General features: G+C 43.0%; 1 protein-coding gene across 1 annotated transcript in view; it reads left to right on the top strand.

The window, feature by feature from the left end:
* Positions 1-7,802: 7,802 nt before the first annotated feature.
* MTNR1A (melatonin receptor 1A) overlaps positions 7,803-20,105 on the top strand; it is a 39,597-nt gene continuing 27,294 nt past the window's right edge. Inside the window, exon 1 of the mRNA XM_007099022.2 lies at positions 7,803-8,028. Within this exon, the coding sequence (XP_007099084.2) occupies positions 7,803-8,028 (226 nt within the window). The remainder of the gene's footprint in view (positions 8,029-20,105) is intronic.

Genomic DNA, 20,105 nt, shown 5'->3' with positions numbered 1-20,105 from the left:
AGACCACATTCTGGGTCATAAGACCACATTCTGGGTCATTAAATACACCTCAAGAAATTGAAAAGAATAGGAATCATGCAATATCTGTTTTCAGACCAGACATCAATGACAGAAAGATAGCTGGAAAATCTCCAAATACTTGGAGATTAAACAGATAAACAACACAGAAGCCAAAAAAGAAATCTCAAGAGCAATTGCAAAATAATTTTAAATGAAAACAAAAATACTTATCAAAATTTGTGGAATACACTGAAAGCAGTGCTTAGAGGGAAATTTATAGCATATATGTGGGATAAATCCCACGTAGACAAGCCTGGTTCAACACTAGAAAATCAACATAATCTGACACTTCAATAAGCTAAAAAAGAAAAATCACACGATCGTATCAGTAGATGCAGAAACAGAATCTGACAAAATCCAATGCCCATTAATGATAACAACTGTCTGTAAACTGTGAATAGAGGGAACGTGCTCTACTTGATAAAGAACATTTACCAAAAATCTACAGCGAACGTTATACCTAAAGGTACAAAAGCAGACGTTTTTCCACTGTGATCAGAAACAATGCAAGGATGCGACCTCTTATTACTTCTTTTCATCATCCTACTGGAAATTCTAGTTAATTCAATTCAGACAAGAAAAGGAAATAAAAGGCATACGCATCGGGAAGGAAGACATAAAACTGTACAGATGACACCATCGTCTAGGTAGAAAACCCAAAAGAACACACACGAATGCCTGGAGCTAATAAGCTGTTATGGCAAGGTGGCAGAATATGAGGTTAATGTACAAAGTCAATTGCTTCCCTGCGTACCAGTAGTGAACAAGCGAAGTTTGAAATAGCAACCCACCCCATATAAACCCAGGAAACCTGGTTTATTTGATTGGAAGTCTAATACAGCAGGGGATTTAATCCCAAATGGAAGGGCCCTGCCAGGTCATATTACGTACTCCCCCTGCAATAAAATTAGGACATTCCTCACGGACTCCTCCACCAAGAATTAAACCTGTACCTCCCTCGCAGGAAACCAATGAGCAAACTAATGCGCCTTTTTATTCCTGTGGTGAGCCTGTGGCGTAGCCAGATTCTCGCACAGGGAGACAGGACGCCGAGGCTTTTTGTCCAGGAAGCAACTTTACTTGTGCCGGCATGGGCTCAGTGGGCTAAGACCCCCCCCCCCCAAAAGGCTGAGCCCCGAGCAGAGCAGGGTGGAGCCTTTTAGGAAATTTCTACTTCTCTGTCTCCCATATTTGGTGACACATCTAGCCTGAATGGACACAGTCCAAGCAAGTTACAGTGTCGGGTCAGAGCTGTGCATACGTGTCTAGGAGTTGACTGGGCCATGTTGCACGTCGCCTTCCTTTGTACTGAGAAGAATTCCACCAGATTCCTTAGGGAGGGGCTCCACCACAGTGCAAGACCTTGAATTTCTCTTCAAATGACAATAAAGAACATGAGGAGGGGCGCCTGGGTGGCTCAGTTGGTTAAGTGTCTGACTTCGGCTCAGGTCATGATCTCGCGGTTTGTGAGTTCGAGCCGCGCGTAGGGCTCTGTGCTGACAGCTCGGAGCCTGGAGCCTGCTTCGGATTCTGTGTCTCCCTCTCTCTCTGCCCCTCCCTTGCTCGCACTCTGTCTCAAAAATAAACATTAAAAAAAAAACACCTTTATAAAGGACATGAGGAAAATTCTGATTAACTCTGAAAGATTGTCTATTTAGGCTTCTCTTTCTCATCATATTAACTTTATTTGGTTGTCTTTTCTGGTGTCCCCCTGCCTGTTGCCAAGACTCCTTCACCTCCATAACTTCTAGCTGACAGATGATCCTTTCTACTCAAGGAGGTTCACATATGTTGTCTACCTTTGACTGGCTGCCTCTGCCTGTGGTAACTCCTATATATATAAAGTCCCCAACTGACCAATGTTGACCCATAGGTAGGGACATCGCTATGTCCCTATCTAGCAAGAAGAGGTTACGGAAGAGAAGACCTTCCACCCTCAGCAACCTTAAAGATTTAAGGGTCAAAATTGTTCAGGGGGAAATAACGTGGGAAACAAAGGCAGAAGGAAATGGCAGAGAAAATTAAATTTCCTTATAACCTGCAGCTCATTGACAAATACTTGAGGCAGGCAGAGTAAAACGTTTCTCCAGGAACTCCTTACTGTCTTAACATCAATGCTTTGCTAGAGGGAAAAACAACCTTAGCTTGACAAGAGCAAGGCCTCCAGTCTTCTTTAGCACCTGAAAATCCCTTTGGAAACTTCCCCTTGCCTTTACCTCCCACAACACCCAAGTATATAATCAGTCTCTTCTCCTCATGGTCCCAGGGCAGCTCTTCCTGCCCATAGGTCCCGTCCCCATGCTTTAATAAAACCACCTTTTTGCACCACAACAATGACAACAAAAAACAAAGCCAACAAACAAAAACAAAACAAACATCACCATTCCATGATCACCCCTTAAAATGAAATACTTAGGTATAAATCTAACAAAATATGTACAAGATCTACATGAGAAAAATTGTAAAATTCTGATGAAAGCTCTCGAGGAGAACTTGAAAAATGGGAGACATAGCCTGTGTTCATACATTAGAAAACGTAATATTGTCAAGATGTCAGTTTCCCACCTTTATCTCTAGATGAAATGCAATGTGAATTAAATTCCCAGCAAGCTTTTTGTGTCTTTGGACACACCGATTCTAACATTTATATGGAGAGGCACAAAGAACAGCCAGCTGAGTATTAATAGAGAAGAACGAAGTCAGAAGAATGACACTACCTGCATTCAAGACTTACTGTAGAGCTATGGTAATCAAGAGAGTATGGGATTGTGAAAGAGTAGGCATAGATCAATGGAACAGAATAGAGATCCCACAAACAGACTCACAAATAGAGTCAACTGACCCTGAAAAAGAGCAAAGGCAGTACAGTTGGTGGAAGTTTTGGGGTGATGGTGGGGTGGTTCGGAGCTGATGGCCAAGAAAGAATTCTTGAAGATGTCTTTGGTGCAAAAAGGTGATTTTATTAAAGCACGGGGACAGCTCTTCATGGGCAGGAAGAGCTGCACTGGGCTTGTGAAGACTGACTGGTTACATACTGTGGAATTGGGGAGGTAAAGACAAAAGCGAAGCCTCCAGAGGGACTTGGATATGCTAAAGAGGACTCTTAAGATACCCGAGGCCTTGCTTTTGTCAAGCTAAGGTTGCTTTCCCTCTCGAAAGACATTAACATCAGGAAAGAAGGGGGTTCGTGGAGAAACATTCTACTCTGGATTTGCCTCAAGTATTTGTCATGAGGCTGCAGGTTACAAGGAAATTTAATTTTACCTGCCATTTCCTTCTTGCCTTTGTTCCCCACCTCACTATGGAGGGGAGGGTGATACTAGGACACGGAGCCTGCAGGTTTTTAGAGGTTAGGCTATTGATCAGATTGCCTTTTTCTTGTCATTTACTGAGATATTTGTAAATATCTCTATCAGTTTAACCATTTGTTTTGTGTCCTTTCCTTTGTCCTTGGGCAGCCAGGAGCGCCTGAGGAATGTCACACATATCCCGCCTGTGGGGTGGGTAATGCCGGCTTGGGCTTGGCCCTCAGCTTGCCTCAAGGCCCCTCATCACAGTGTCTTTTCAACAAACGGTACGGAAACAACTGGACATCCATGTGCACATCTACACGCAGACTTTCTGCCTTTCACAAAATTAACTCAGATGGGTCACGGACCAAATGTGAAATGCAAAACTCTAAAACTTCTCGAACACAATGCTGAGAACGCCTAATGATCTTGGATGTGGAGAAGACTTTTTGGATACAACACCAAAGACATAATCCATAAAAGAAATAATTGGTCGGCTAGACCTTGTTAAAATTACAAACTTCTGCTTTGTGAACAACCACATGAAGAGATAAGCCACAGGATGGAAGAAAATATTTACTTTTAATTCCCTTGCCTTTGGGGATGTGTCAAGTAAGAGATTGCTACGGCAAGGGAATTAAAAGCAAAAATGAACTACTGGGACCTTATGAAGATAAAAAGCTTCTGCACAGCAAAGGAAACAACGACAAAACTAAAAGGCAACCAACGGAAAGGGAAAAGATCTTTGCAAATGACATATCGGACAAAGGGCTAGTATCCAAAATCTATAAAGAGCTCACCAAACTCCACCCCCGAAAAACAAATAACCCAGTGAAGAAATGGGCAGAAAACATGAATAGACACTTCTCTAAAGAAGACATCCGGATGGCCAACAGGCACATGAAAAGATGCTCAACGTCCCTCCTCATCAGGGAAATACAAATCAAAACCACACTCAGATATCACCTCACGTCAGTCAGAGTGGCCACAATGAACAAATCAGGAGACTATAGATGCTGGAGAGGATGTGGAGAAACGGGAACCCTCTTGCACTGTTGGTGGGAATGCAAATTGGTGCAGCCACTCTGGAAAGCAGTGTGGAGGTTCCTCAAAAAATTAAAAATAGACCTACCCTGACCCAGCAGTAGCACTGCTAGGAATTTACCCAAGGGATACAGGAATGCTGATGCATAGGGGCACTTGTACCCCAATGTTTATAGCAGCACTCTCAACAATAGCCAAATTATGGAAAGAGCCTAAATGTCCATCAACTGATGAATGGATAAAGAAATTGTGGTTTGTATACACAATGGAATACTACGTGGCAATGAGAAAGAATGAAATATGGCCTTTTGTAGCAACGTGGATGGAACTGGAGAGTGTGATGCTAAGTGAAATAAGCCATACAGAGAAAGACAGATACCATATGTTTTCACTCTTATGTGGATCCTGAGAAACTTAACAGAAACCCATGGGGGAGGGGAAGGGGAAAAAAAGAGGTTAGAGTGGGAGAGAGCCAAAGCATAAGAGACTGTTAAAAACTGAGAACAAACTGAGGGTTGATGGGGGGTGGGAGGGAGGGGAGGGTGGGTGATGGGTATTGAGGAGGGCACCTTTTGGGATGAGCACTGGGTGTTGTATGGAAACCAATTTGACAATAAATTTCATATATTGAAAAAAAATAAAAAAATAAAAAAGTCAAAAAAAAAGAAAAAAAAATATTTACAAAAGACACATCAGATAAAGGGCTGTTATCTAAAATACAAGAAGAATACTTAAAACAGTGAGGGGCACCTGGGGGGCTCAGTCAGTTGAGCGTCTGACTCTTGATTTTGGCTCAGGTCATGATCTCTTGGTTCGTGGGATCAAGCCCCACATTGGGCTCCATGCTGACAGTGTAAAGCCTGCTTGGGATTCTCTCTCGCTCTGTCTCTGCTCCTATCCTGCTTTCTCTCTCTAAATAAATAAACTTAAAAAAAAGATTTTGTTAAAAAAAAAAAAAGTGAGGAAAACAATAATGCAATTTAAAAAATGGGCAAAAGACCTGAACAGTCACCTCACCAAAGAAGACATTCAGATGAGGAAGCATATGAAAAGACTTTCAACATCCTAGGTCTCTAGGGAACAGCAATTAAAACGAGGAGATAACACTACAGACCTGCTAGGATGGTCCAAATCTGGAACACTGACGATACCAAATGCTGATGAGGATTTGGAGCAACAGGAACTCTCGCTCATTGCTGGTGGGGGGGGGGGGGAGGGGAATGTAAAATGGTCCAGCCCCTTGGAAGACAATTTGGTGGACTGTTATAAAACTAAACATACTCTTAAGATACACTCCAGCAACGGTGCTCCTTGGCATTTACCCAAAGGAGCTAAAAACCTCTGTCCACCCAAAAATCTGCACGTGGATGTTTATAGCAGCTTTATTCACAACAGCCACAACTTGGGAAGCAATGGAGATGCCCTTTGTTAGGCGAAAGGATAAGTAAACTGTGGGACATCCAGACAATGGAATAGTATTCTGCACTACAAAGAATGAGCTATTAAGAAATGAAAAGGCATTGAAGAAACCCAAAAGCAGATTACTGAGTGAACGAAACCAACCAACCTGGCCAGGTGACACAACATACGATACCAAACTACGGGACATTCTGAAAGCGGCAAAAACTAAAGACACTAAAAAGATCAGTGGTTTTGAGGGAAGAGAACAGGGAGTGAAAAGGAGGCCGAGCACAGAGGATTCGTAGGCAGTGGACGCAAACAATGGTAGATACGTGTCATTATCCAATCGTCCAAACCCACAAAATGTCCACCACCAAGAATGAACCCTACTGTCAACTGTGACTTCGGACAACGATGAGTCAGTGTGGGTTCACAGATTGCAATAAATGTATCACGGTGATGTGGGCTGTAGCCAGTAGGGACGCTGTGCATCTGAGACGATGGGGGTATCTGGGAAATCTCTGTACTTTGAATTCTGCTGTATGTCGAAAACTGTTCTAAAAACTAACATTTATTGGGATGCCTGGGGGGCTCAGCTGGTAGAGCATCTGACTCTTGATCTCAGGGTCGTCCGTTCAAGCCCCACATCTGGCAAGGAGCCTACTTAAAAATTTAAATTAATTAAAAACCTCTATTACTCAACTTATTTAATGTGCCTATTAATTTCTAAGTTCCTTCCTTAATGCTGCCCTTCCTGCACGTCACTTCTGTAGCTCACAAATGCCCCATAGCACACACACCCTGCCATTTGGAGGGTAAGGGCTGTGTTTTGAGCCAAGTCTGTAAATTACTTCCTGAACAAGTACATTCATGAACGCCATGGAATTGATTGGAACCTAGGACTTTGCAGATTGCCTGGACACCTTCAATGGCCAAGTGAAGTCATATGCTTTTAAGTCTTTATTTATTTTTGCGAGAGACAGAGAGAGCGAGCGAGCGAGCACGCACGAAGGGGGGAGGGCAGAGAGACAGGGGACAGAGAATCCCTAGCAGGCTTGGAGCTGTCCGCACAGAGCCAGATGTGGGGCTTGAATTCACAAACCAGGAGATCGTGACCCGAGCCGATGTCGAGTCCACGCTTAACCAACTGAGCCACCCAGGCGCCCCGAGTGAAGCTCTTGTTAAAAGCTCGAGGGTGAGTATGTGCCAAACCTAATCTTGGACGTCTACAGGGAGAGAGCACACGGCTAGGATCGGTACCACTCCTGGAAGAAGTCAGCTGGAGAAAAAGCGGCTGCCGAAGCAAGACTGCGGCTACTCTGAAACCATTCAGTCCGCTGACGTTTGAAATCGAAACGAAAAGTGCACAGTTGCTTTGAATCAGCCCTCCCGGTGGAATCTTCTCGCCATTTCAAGGGGCCATTTCCAGGGTCCGGATTCTCCACCGGGGGCAGCAACGAGAGGCACGCACAGAGGTTGAGGCTGAGAACTTGGAATTTTTAAATTGGAAAAGTTATTTTTATTTTTAATTGAAGGAGACAGAGTTGACCTACTGAACCTTTACAGTGTTCAAGAAAGATCAAAATAAAAGTAGCTTTGTTGGGGGGGAAGATTATGAAAATTCTGGCTTGCCTTTGCAGTACGGGGGGCGGAGGAGCTGGGGAAAATGATTTCTGTTCCATGAATGGTGCAACACTTGAGAAAGTTCCTTGACTTTTTTCCACCTGTGGCTTCGCGGGGCGCGCTGCCAGGCTGGAGCTCGGGCGGCCCGGCGCAGGCAGCCCGCACGGGGGCGCTGTGGCCACGGGCTGAGCCCCGGGGGACCGAGGAGCCTCCGGGCGGCTGCCCTGTGTCCCCGGGCTGCAGGTGGCGGGGAAGCGGCGGAGCGGGCAGGGCGGCCGCGGGGGAGCGCTCGGGATGGGGCGTAGGTAGACGCGGGCAGGGCCCAGAGGAGCCCTGAGCCGCGCGGGCCGGGTGGCACCGCGCCGCGCTCCGAGGGCAGGCGCGATGGCAGGGTCGTGGGGCGCCCCGGGCGGGACCCTGAAGGGCAACGGCAGCGCGCTGCTCAACGCCTCGCAGCGGGCGCCCGGCGGCGGGGAGGGGGCGCGGCCGCGACCCTCCTGGCTGGCCTGCACGCTCGCTTTCACCCTCATCTTCACCATCGTGGTGGACGTCCTGGGCAACCTCCTGGTCATCCTGTCCGTGTATCGGAACAAGAAGCTGCGAAACGCAGGTAGGGGCTCCGGGGCGGGGGGCCCGGCCGCCCCCCAACCTTCACCCGACGGCCGCCTCCCCTCCTTCCTGGCCACTTTCCGGAACGCAGCCCCCCGGCCCCAGCTGTCCATTAGCTTTTTCTAAAAAAGTGCGTTTTTTCTTACAAACTGGGGGCTTAATTTTTCCCAAAGGGACAGAAGCCTGTCACTTTACTTTTCCTTTAACCTGCATGTGTAAGTTTTCTCTTTTCTCTCTCTCTATCCCCTCCCCTCCAAGAAAACAGGGAGTCTGAAGTCCCCAAGGGGGTAGAAAACTCGACCAGAGTCAGATCCTCTTTATTTTAGGGGAAACCCCCACCGTACGGTTTTCGGTTTCGGAGCTTTTACTGGATTGAGAGATTGCAGAAAGTTCCTCAAGAAGTCCTTGCCAATCAGATCAATGAGCTTACCAATTGTTCCTCCCAACTTTGTTAAAATAGGAGAAAATATAAAAGCTGGTGAAATGATAATGCCATTATTTTAGTTTTGTTGTCAGGAGTAGTTTTCAGTTTTGGGCACGCAATTGACAAAGACTCATGAAGGCTCCTAAATGAGGTTATTACTCCGCCAAGTTAGAATGTAAACTTGTTGCCATTTTAAAAGAAATTGTTACAGAAAAGAGTATATTTACATATAATCTACTACCTAAAGCTAATTTTGTGTTTGAGTTTAACTTGCTTTATCGTCCAAGCAATGAACTGAAATTGGTTTATCTTGGGTGGGAGACCATGGACGGCCTTGCATAGGACAGGGGGTGTTCAGATCTTTAAGTGATGAGGTACTTAGCTCTTTAGCTGGAGGCTGACTTTCTGGAGGTGGGGGTGGGGAGGGGAAAGAACCTTGCACTTACATGTTTGTCAAAAAGCAGTATTTTTTGTTCTAATAAGGTAGTAGGTCACACTCTAATTTTCTTTAGCTGCCCTCTGGGAGGGCCCCTTTTTTCTCTATAATGCTTGCGACAGTGAATGGTTTAAGCTCAGTCAGGTAAGCATCCGACCCTTGATCTCAGCTCAGGTCATAATCTCCTGGTTCGTGAGTTTGAGCCCCACGTGGGGCTCTTTGCTGGCAGCACAGAACCTGCTTCAGATCCTCTGTCCCTCTTGCTTTCTACCTCCCACCCCCCGCCCTGCTCACATTCTCTGAAAAAAAAAAAAAATCTTTTTTAGAAAAAGAATTAACTTGATTATCACCTGCTAACACAAAGTGAATTTGAGTTAGTCCATTGAATAACCTCATTTCACATACGATTGGGCTTAAACTAGAGGAATTCTGCCTTCAAGAAGAGGCTCTTTGAAGAAAACATAGGCAGTAAGCTCCTTGGCATCGGTCTTGGTGATGATTTTTTGAATCTGACACCAAAAGGAGGAGGAACAAAAGCAAAAATAAAGAGCTGGGATTACATCAGACTAAAAAGCTTCTGCACAGGAAAGGAAACTATCAACAAAATGAAAAGGCAACCTGGTGACTGGGAGAGACTATTGGCGATCCATGTTAGATAAGGGGCTAATACTTAAAATATTATATAAGATATATATAATATATATACGATATATATAATATATATACGATATATATAATATATATGGAATGTATATACGGAATATATAATACGATATATATAACATATACGGAAATCATACACCTCAGCAGCAAAAAAGTAATCTGATTTAAAAACAGGCAGAAGGTCTGAATAGACAGTTTTTTCAAAGATGACATCCAGATGGTCAACAAACACGCCAAAGGATGCTCAACGTAACCCATCAGGGAAATGCAAATCAAAACCATAATGAGGTATCGCTCCACCCCCATCAAATGGCTATTATCAAAAGGAAGAGATAACAAGGGCTGGTGAGGATGTGGAGAAAAGGGAACCCTGTGCACTGTTGTTAATTGTTAGGATGCAAATCGGGGCAGCCACTGTGGAACAGTATGGAGGTTCCTCAAAAAATTACAAATAGGGGCACCTGGGTGGCTCAGTTGCCTAAGCGTTCCACTTCAGCTCAGGTCATGATCTCACCGTTCGTGCGTTTGAGCCCCACCTCTGCCTGGTAGTGCAGAGCCTGCTTGGGATTCTCGCTCTCTCCTCGCTCTGTGCCCCTCCCCCACTCACACTTTCTCTCACTCTCAAAATAAATAAATAAACCTTAAAAAATGAAAAATAGAACAACCGGATGATCCGGCAGTTCCGTGCCAAGCAAAACCAAAAATGCTAACTCAGAAAGATACCGGCACCCCCGTGTTCGCTGGGGGATTGTTTGCAATAGCCGAGATATGGAAACAACTTTTGTGTCCATCAACAATGAATGGAGAAAGATGTACTATATACATACATACATATATGAACACATATATATACATACACATGCATACATATGTACAGAAGTTACACACACACACACACACAAATGAAATCTTGCCATTTGTGACAACATGGATAGACCTTCAGTGCATTATGCTATCTGAAATAAGTCAGAGAAAAGACCAGTACCATATAGTCTCTCTTAAATGTGAAATCTAAAAACACAAACAAGGACACCTGGGTGGCTCAGTTGGTTAAGTCCGACTTCGGCTCAGGTCACGATCTCACAGTTCATGGGTTCAAGCCCCATGTGGGGGCTCTGTGCTGACAGCTCAGAGCTTGGAGCCTGCTTCAGATTCTGTGTCTCCTTCTCTCTCTGCCTCTCCTCTGCTCACACACTGTCACGTTCTCTCTCTCTCAAAAAGAAGCATTAAAAATTTTTTAAAAGGTCTTATTAGAAAAAATCTTAAAAAAAAAATTACCTGTCATCCCCAGGAGCAAAGCAGTGGGGGAAGCCTGCTTTCTCATCATGGCTGATTTCCTGCCAGTCTCCACTGTTCCCTCTATTTCTGGGATCTGGGGGGTGCTGGCTCTGCTTATAGTAGGTTAATCTGCTTCGCAGCCTCCTCATTGTGTTAGTGATTGCTTTAATTTCTTGGATTAGGATTTGATAACTGGACTTTTGCTCTGACCCGTTCCATGCATTCCTGTCTCCTTGCAAAAACAGACACAAAAGAGGCTCCTTCCCTCCTAGCAATAAAAGCAGTTTTCTGTGGGCCAGACACAGTTCTGAAAGCCACGTAAACTGAATCCTTGGGGAAGCGCTGTAGTAGGGTGCTACCCTTAGCCTCCTCACAGGGGAGGAACTGAGGACACAGATTGGTCGTGTGCACTTCTAGGCACACGGTGGAGCAGGGTATCGAACCCACAGAGCTTGTCCCCAGAGCTCATTCTGCCTTGCTGATAGCAACTATTACGTCATTGGGGACGTTGGGGTCTTGCAAGAACTTTCATTTTAAAAAACATTCACATGCCTGAAACAATTCAGCTTCTTCTGTTTTGTGAAAAATAGTTGTACAAAGGGTGCCTTCCACACTACTTTGTATTTTGTATTCAATAGCAAGTCTTCAGTAAGGCCGCCTAGGGCACACTGCATTTCTGTGGCTAGCCGGGAGACCCGTTGTGAGCTTTCATTTGCAAAGCTTTAGACCTGCCATATTTTTATAATTGGGATTTTGTTTCTTCACTTGTACCACTGCTGCAATTCTAACCATTTGAGGCTTTCTAGAATGGTTGGTAATTTTGAAACAGAGAGAGAGAGCGCTGAGTCCAATGAGTTATAGGATGCTTATCAAAAGTTCTCATGATTGTTCGATCCTCCCATTTCAGTTAAATTATTGTGTTGGTATTAATGAGATAAGACTCAAAGAAGAGAACAGAAGAAATGAGGTAAGGAAATAAGAAAACTAAGGCATCTGCAGCTTTGACGTTTCCTTTGGAAATCTGGTAGAATGGCGGGCTTAATTTACGCCCCTCCCTCGCCTAAGAGGGTATGTTGACAGGTGACTTCCCCGAGAAGAAGTTTAAAATGTTTCACAGCCGTATCTCAGGGGCACTGGTCAGTCGGAGCGGACACGGGCTCCAAAAGCCCACCAGGCTCTTAGCTGCCGGGGTGCAGCTCTCTCCTGTCCAAACTGTGAGACTGGAGTTGGTACCACCACGTTCCATCTTCTGAGTCAATTTCACAGCCTAGTAATGGGAAGAGTCCTGCCCTGGGACACTAGGATTAGGATCGTTGCTCTCTACTTTGTGATCTGAGACATCAGGTAAGTTATCCAAGCCTCACCGTCCCCATTTGTCAAGTACAGAAAACCTCTCATCTCTTAGCCTCACACAATTGTTGCAGTTACCTAGTGAGACCATGCGTATGGGAGAGGACACATCGCATGTGGAAAATGATGCATACTTTGAAAAGGACGAAGTAGGTAATGTTATGTGTTCTTTTTTTCTAGGTATAGCTAACGAGGGTGTATTAAAAACCCTTAAGTCTTTTTTGTTAAAACTTGTTAAAAACCATGCACTCTAAACTTACAATTTGTATACTTTCCTCTATGTATATTATGCTTTAAAAAAACTTTTACTAGGGGCGCCTGGGTGGCTCAGTCGGTTAAGCGGCCGACTTCGGCTCAGGTCACGATCTCGCGGTCCGTGAGTTCGAGCCCCGCGTCGGGCTCTGTGCTGACAGCTCGGAGCCTGGAGCCTGTTTCAGATTCTGTGTCTCCCTCTCTCTGACCCTCCCTCGTTCATGCTCTGTCTCTCTCTGTCTCAAAAATAAACGTTAAAAAAATTTTTTTAAAAAACTTTTACTAAAAAAAAATAAAGCAAAAGTCTAGTATCTTGCCTATTGAAAATTCAGTGATCTGGCAATGAACCGATCTAGAATAGAGCCAGTAAATGGAAAGAAGCAAATAACAGACACGCCCTGATTGCTGATTTGTTCTTAGAATTTTTTACTAAGTCTATTTATTTTGAGAGAGAGGGAGAGAAAGGGCAGAGAGTGAGGGACAGAGAGAATCCCAAGCAGGCCCCACACCATGAGCACGGAGCCTGATGCAGGGCTTGAACTCACGAACCATGAGATCACGATCTGAGCTGAAATTAAGAGTCAGACATTTGACTGACTGAGCCACCCAGGCGCCCCTGATTTGTTCTTACAGCACCGTAGAGCGCTGAGGCTCGTGTCCAGATTATAAGCCATAAATTAGGAGGATGACTGACGCATTTAAAGGAACAACACACGCGGCCAACAGCACGGGTTGAAACTGACTCATTAACAACAGGTCTGAAAAACTGAAAAGCACAATCTCTGGAGGGAATGTTGGGAAGAAGAACTCTGCTCACCATTAATTCCTCCTGAAACAGCAGGTGTATTCTGTTTAAGAAGACAGCACCATACTATTTTAGAAAGATACCTGCCTATAGGAGTTTACTATTATTTTTAAATCTGGTACGCACTGGGGTAAACTGTCAGTATTATAAAAAGAAACAAATTAAAAAGTTCCCAGAATGACTGTAAGACTAGATCATCATCAGCACTGTGTTCTCTGCTTGAGTGTAACTCCTGTTAGGTACAAGACTGAACGCACTGGTTTCTTTCAGGCCTGTATTGTCTCTATCCTTCTTGCGTTTCTACTCAGAGAAGATGAAACCTTGGATGCCCCAGGGCTGTTTTTAAGATTCTTACAGTCTTAGGCAGGCATGCCTACTTAAAAAATACTATTTTGAGGGGCGCCTGGGTGGCTCAGTCAGTTAAGTGTCTTACTTCGGCTCAGGTCATGATCTCACAGCTTGTGAGTTCAAGCCCCGCATCGGGCTCTGTGCTGACAGCTGAGAGCCTGGAGCCTGCTTCAGATTCTGTCTCTTTCTCTCTCTGCCCCTCCCCACCTAAAATACACATTAAATTAAAAAAAAAAAACCCACTATTTTGAAGTCAAGGCATAACGCAGACAATAAAGTACACAAAACATGAATACGCAGCTTAATATATTTTTCCTCATGTATACACACATGACCGTCACTTTTGGAAATGAAATAAGGGTGTTGAGAGATGGCAGTATTATTATTATTCACAGCTTGAACTAGAACTTATGCCAAGTCTAAGTACTGGAAACCGCCAACGTGAATGTTTTCTCTTTTACCATCCACAAACAATTGGTTGCCTGTATTGAACTTGACTCTTCGTTTGTATCCTTTGCTCAGATAAGGAAAGCTGAGGCTCGCTGCCTCCCCCAGTGCCCTTGGCCACCCTCACCATCAGTTCACCAGTATTCCTGGCTAGGTCCCACTGAATGTGTTCACAGCTACCTTGATTGAGCCCTTGACCACTCTGTTCACTGTATCCCTGGCTGTCATTTTCTCTTTGCTCTCTTTCCTTCTCTTCCTTCGCTTTCTCTTTTCTTCTCCACCACGGTTTCTGACTCTGTTCTTCAATATCTTTTAATCACCATCATTAGGTTTGATCTCTTCAAAGAGGTCACATGTGCATCTGTTTCCTAATTGTGTCCTGCATCGGAAAAAAAGATAGTCCTGAACTTACAAATGTATCATATTCTAGAAGTTCTCTTACAAATGCCTTAAAAGAAAAGTTCATCTATATTTTGGCTTCTGTGCTACCCTGCAAAATAATTCAAAGGAGTAATATGTCTGAAATAAAACTCAGAATATCTGGGTCACCTGCCATTCATGAGCTCCTGAGGGCAATCTGCCTTGTTCTAAGTTCTGACTCGCTTGGGATCCTGTGAGAATGGGCACAGGTGGTATGGAAGGGGCATATGGAAGCTTCCCTTATTAACTCAAATGTCAGGAGAAAGTTCAGGGGCAAGGCATGATGATAGAGGTGGATTTGTCATCACATATGGGGTGCAAACAAGTATATGCATGTGCTTATAGTCAAGTACTCCTGTGTTGGGGACAAACCTGTCACCGGATCCTACAGGGAAGTGTGGGAGGAGACTGTAAAGAGAACTGATCTAGAACCTGGACTCCAGGTCTTCTTTACTGAATGGATCTGCGATTACAGATAAATCACCATCTCCCCAGACTGTTTTCACATCAGCAAAATGATGGGGTGGGACAAAATCTGAGTCTTTCTGCTTCTAGTATCCTTTTTCGTATGGTGATTAAACTCACTGTGAAGTTGGACATTCTAATGTTGTGAGATTGACTAGCAATAAGAATTGTGGGTGCAGGGCTCCTGGGTGGCTCAGTCGGTTGAGCATTTGACTTTGGCTCAGGTTATGATCTCACGGTTCATGAGTTCGAGCCCCACATGGGGCTGGCTGCTCTCAGCATGGAGCCCGCTTTGGATCCTCTGTCCCCCTCTCTCTCTGCCCCTCCCATGCTCGCTCTCTCAAAAATAATAAACATTACAAAAAATTAAAAAAAGAATTGTGAGTGCAATGTTATGTACACATACAGTGATAACAGGCATCACAGACCTAGGAAATGGTGTTAGATGAAAGTATGTCTCACTTGTCCTAAACTGTCTAGGTGATTCGTCTCCTATCTGCTAAAAAATATCTCAGCAGAACATCTAGTTTCCCTGTTTTATTTCCCAAGAAATGCTCCCGAGGTTTAGACATTTCCCAAGTAGTTCTCCCTTCTTGGCAGAGAACGAAGTAACCGACTACACAGAGACAATAGGTTGGATCCCTGGGATTTATGCAGGTTCTTGTGAGTTTGGGTGGGATGCACTGGGGACACTTATGATGAACTGACCCACGGGGTATGGGCGGGAACAGTCCCCCTGGGGGAGCTTTCTGGCCTCTGGTTGGACCACCTGGACTGGCTCTTCTAGGCCTGTAGTGACCCCTTCAAAAATGTAACCACTTAGGAGGAACAGGCTAGGTTGGCAGCCAGCCTGGCCGCTTGTTGGTGACAACACACGTCTAAAGAACGGGGGGTTCACATGAGTGAGCACGTCACTCTTAGATGTTCAAAGATGGAAGGAAGATAGAAGGAAGATAGATAGGTGTTCAAAGATAGAAGGAAGCCCTTCACCGTGTTGCAGAATAAAGAATCAGACAATCTCTCCTGCAAAATCAGTTTGGGATGTCTCCACTGGGGTCCTGAAGGTGGCTAGTTTCATAGTTTACTGGTGATTTAAAAACCAGTGTTCTGTGGGATCTTTAAAGCCCAAAACATCAAACAAAATATCCGTTTATGAACCAAACGCCCCAATCCCACAATAAAAATAAAAACCATACATTTGGGGGCACCTGGGTGGCTCAGTTAAGCGTCCGACTTCGGCTCAAGTCACGGTCTTGCAGTTCGTGGGTTTGAGCCCGACGTCAGGCTCTGTGCTGACGGCCAAGATTCTGCTTCGGATTCTGTCTCCCTCTCTCCCTGCCCCTCCTCTGCTCATGCGTGCTCTCTTTCTCAATAAACATTAAAACAAACAAAAGCCAATACATTTTGGACAATATTATTGAGTCAGTTTCTCCTTTCAGAAATCTTTTTTTCATAAAGGTTCATTTTGCCTGTTACAGTCTCTTCTTCCTTAAAGTGATGCTGTCCTATGATTCATTTAATATCCAGAGAATTCAGATATAAAGTAAATAGAATTCTAACAAAGGTCTGACTTCTGGGACATGGGCAATTAGAACGGATCCAGAGTATTCCTCAAAACTCAGCTCCGGTGTCTTAAATGAAAATCTAAACCTTTTGTGATAAAAGTAAAGCCTCTTTTATATTGTTCTCATCCATAACTGATTTTGCAAAAACTGCTGGTCATCTTATGATGAACATTTCCATTTAAAACAGGAGTATTTTCCAGCGCCCTTATCAAGCTAACCCCTATTATTAAAGGCATTTAGATTTTCAATCCTACAATTTTATTTTGCAAATTCATTAATTCAGGTGTGAAACGTTTTTCAAGCTTGAGAAAAGGAAAGTAGGCAACTTGTGAGATTGTTGTGTGCGGTGCACTTTTCACAGACAGCTATTTTGATCTGATTTCTGCAGATGAAGTATAAAAATAACCTCTTATTTAGGAGGCCTAGTGCTTTGTACTTGTGCACATAGAGCAATTCTCAATTTTCAAAGCACTTCCCCACATTTTCTTTTATTTGTTCTTATATAGATCTCCTCAGGTAGATTAAAAAAAAAAAAAAACCCTGAAACTCCAAATTCACAGATAAATGATCAGTATTTCTTACTCCAGCATACAACCCAGTGCGGAACAGCGGAAGGGGCACAGGAATTAAAATCTGAAGACCCAGGCTGAGTCCTTTCTATCTGCGATACCTTTATTTGTACTATGTGTTGGGTCTAGTTGTTCAATCTGTCTAAGCCTTAGTTCCCCATCTTGTGTCACAGGGATGCTAGGAGAATAGATTTAGATTCTGCCCACCCATCCACCCATCCACCTACCTATTGCCTTGAAATTATAAAATACTACAGAAATAATGCTATCATGTTATTATTAGTATGTATTCTACAATTAGTACTTTTTATGTTGTTTTTTTAATGCTCATTTTTTTTAAGTGGACAATATGAATGATAAGTGAAATCAGTCAGAAACTAAAGATTTAGGATTGAATTCTCTTTGGCAACATTATGGAAATTGCATAAATTCTCTTAGGTCTCCATTTTCCCTTTCATAATAAACGTTATCCCCCTGCAGCATGTAGGACTGAGATTCTGATTGTTTCAATATCCAACCTTTGAGAGGCTGATTATTTCAATATCCAAGCCATTCTCTAATTTAAAATGAATCACCTCTGCAAGCTACAATAACTTTCTCAGACAAGTATTTATCATTCAAAAACTTATAACCTAAATGTATGTACAGACGTGGAAAATGATTTCAAGCTAACAAAGTCAATGTTTAACACAATTCACTATCTGATAGAATTCTTCTCTGTACTGTTGACATTCTCTTCCTACAGCTCTTCACGATATTTAAAATTATTGATTCAAGGCAATATTCTATTTGTAAAGACATTTTATTGATTTTTTTTCTCTTGCATGCTTGGCTACTGTTTAAATTTTTCTGATTTTTTTTCTGGTCTGTGTAGTATTTTATTATCGAACCCCAAATGTTATCCAAATTTGCCAAAGTAATCCTCAGAATTGCCTGGAAACTGGATTAAGACTCCTAAATATGTCATTGAGTTTTGGTCTACAGGATTAAATTTGGATCTGATCTTTGGTTCCTCCACCTATTCATTGCATAAGAAAGTAGCAACTTTCAGCATTAATCGTGGATATGATGGAGGTTATTTTTGCTAGCTTTCACAATCATTTTTCCCTTGGCTATTCTGAAAGGTAACCAAAGATAAAATGTCCTAAATTAAACCTCCTGCATTTAGTTCTTACCAACATTTGATGGTTCTGTTTTTAAAATACCTGATTTGAAAAGTATCTGAATTGAAAACAATTCCATTGACAATTGCACCAAAAAGAATAAATGCTTAGGAATAAACTTAGCCAAGGAGATAAAAGATCTGTACTTTGAAAACGATAAAATACTGCTGAAACAAAGTGAAGATGACACAAACAAATGGAAAGATATACCATGCTCATGGATTGGAAGAATTCATATTGTGAGGATGTCTGCCCTACGCAAAGCAATTTACAGATTCGATGCGATCGTTATCAAAATGCCATATTATTATTCCACATAGAATAAACAATCCTACAATTTGTATAGAATCACAAAAGACCCGGAATAGCCAAAGCAATCTTGAGAAAGAAGAACAAAGCTGGAGGCATCGCAATCCTAGATTTCAAGATATACTACAAAGCTGTAGGAGTCAAAACAATATGGTACTGGCATAAAAATAGACACAAAGATAAATGGAACAGAACAGAGAGTCCAGGAATAAACCCACAGTTATATGATCAATTAATTTATGACAAAGGAGGCAAGAATATACAGTGGAGAAAAGACTGTCTCTTCAAATAAATGGTGCTGTGAAACTGGAGACCTACATGCAAAAGAATAAAATTGGACCAGTTTCTTACACCATACACAAAAATAAACTCTAAATGGACTAAAGACCTAAATGTGAAACCATAAAAATCCTAGAGAGAACACAGGCAGTCATTTCTCTGACACTGGTCATAGCAGCATTTTTCTAGGTATGTCTCCTCAGGTGAAGGAAACAAAGGCAAAAACAAACTAGTAGGAGTACATCAAAAGAAAAACAGTTTTTGCACAGTGAAGGAAATCATCAACAGAACTAAAAGTCAACCTACTGAATGGAAGTTACTTGCAGACGATACCTCCAAAAAGCAATTAATATCCAAAACATAGGGGCGCCTGGGTGGCTCAGTCGGTTGAGTGTCTGACTTTGGCTCAGGTCATGATCTCACAGTCCGTGAGTTCGAGCCCCGCGTCAGGCTCTGTGCTGACAGCTCAGAGCCTGGAGCCTGTTTCAGATTCTGTGTCTCCCTCTCTCTGTGACCCTCCCCCGTTCATGCTCTGTCTCTCTCTGTCTCAAGAATAAATAAAAAAAAAAAAAATCCAAAACATATAAAGAACTTATACAACTCAATATAAAAAAAACAATCTGAGTAAAAAGTGGACAGAAGACATAAACAGAAATTATTCCAAGAGGACATACAGATGGCCAACAGACACATAAGAAGATGCTCAATATCGCCAATAATCAGGAGTATGCAAATCAAAACCACAATGAAGTATCATCTCACATCTGTTAGGATGGCTATAATCAAGAAGAAGAAATAACAAGTGTTGGCAAGGACATAAAGAAAAGAAATCCCTCATGCACTGTTGGTGGGAATGTAAATTGGTGCAGCCACTGTGAAGAACAGTGTGGAGGTTCCTCCAAAAATTAAAAATAGAAATACCCCATGATTCAATAATTCCACTACTGGTTATTTACCCAAAGAAAACAAAAACACCAACCTATAAAGATCTATGTCCCATATTCATTGTAGCATTATTTATAATAGCTGAGATATGGAGACAACTGAAGTGTCCATCGATAGATGTGTGGATAAAGAATTTGACACACACACACACACACACACAATGGAATATTAATCATAAAAAAGAATGAGATCTTGCCATTTGCCACAACATAAGTCGGCCTAGGCGGTATTATGCTAAGTGAAGTGAGTTAAAGAAAGACAAATACCATTCGGTTTTACTTATATGTGGAATCGCCCAACACACACACACACACACACACACACACACACACAGAAAAGACCCATAAATACAGAGAATTG

The sequence above is a fragment of the Panthera tigris genome, chromosome B1 (assembly GCF_018350195.1).
Source record: "Panthera tigris isolate Pti1 chromosome B1, P.tigris_Pti1_mat1.1, whole genome shotgun sequence".
In the NCBI taxonomy this organism is placed as follows: Eukaryota; Metazoa; Chordata; class Mammalia; order Carnivora; family Felidae; genus Panthera; species Panthera tigris.
Note: the sequence above shows the minus strand (reverse complement) of the source record. Positions and strands in the feature narration are given on the sequence as shown.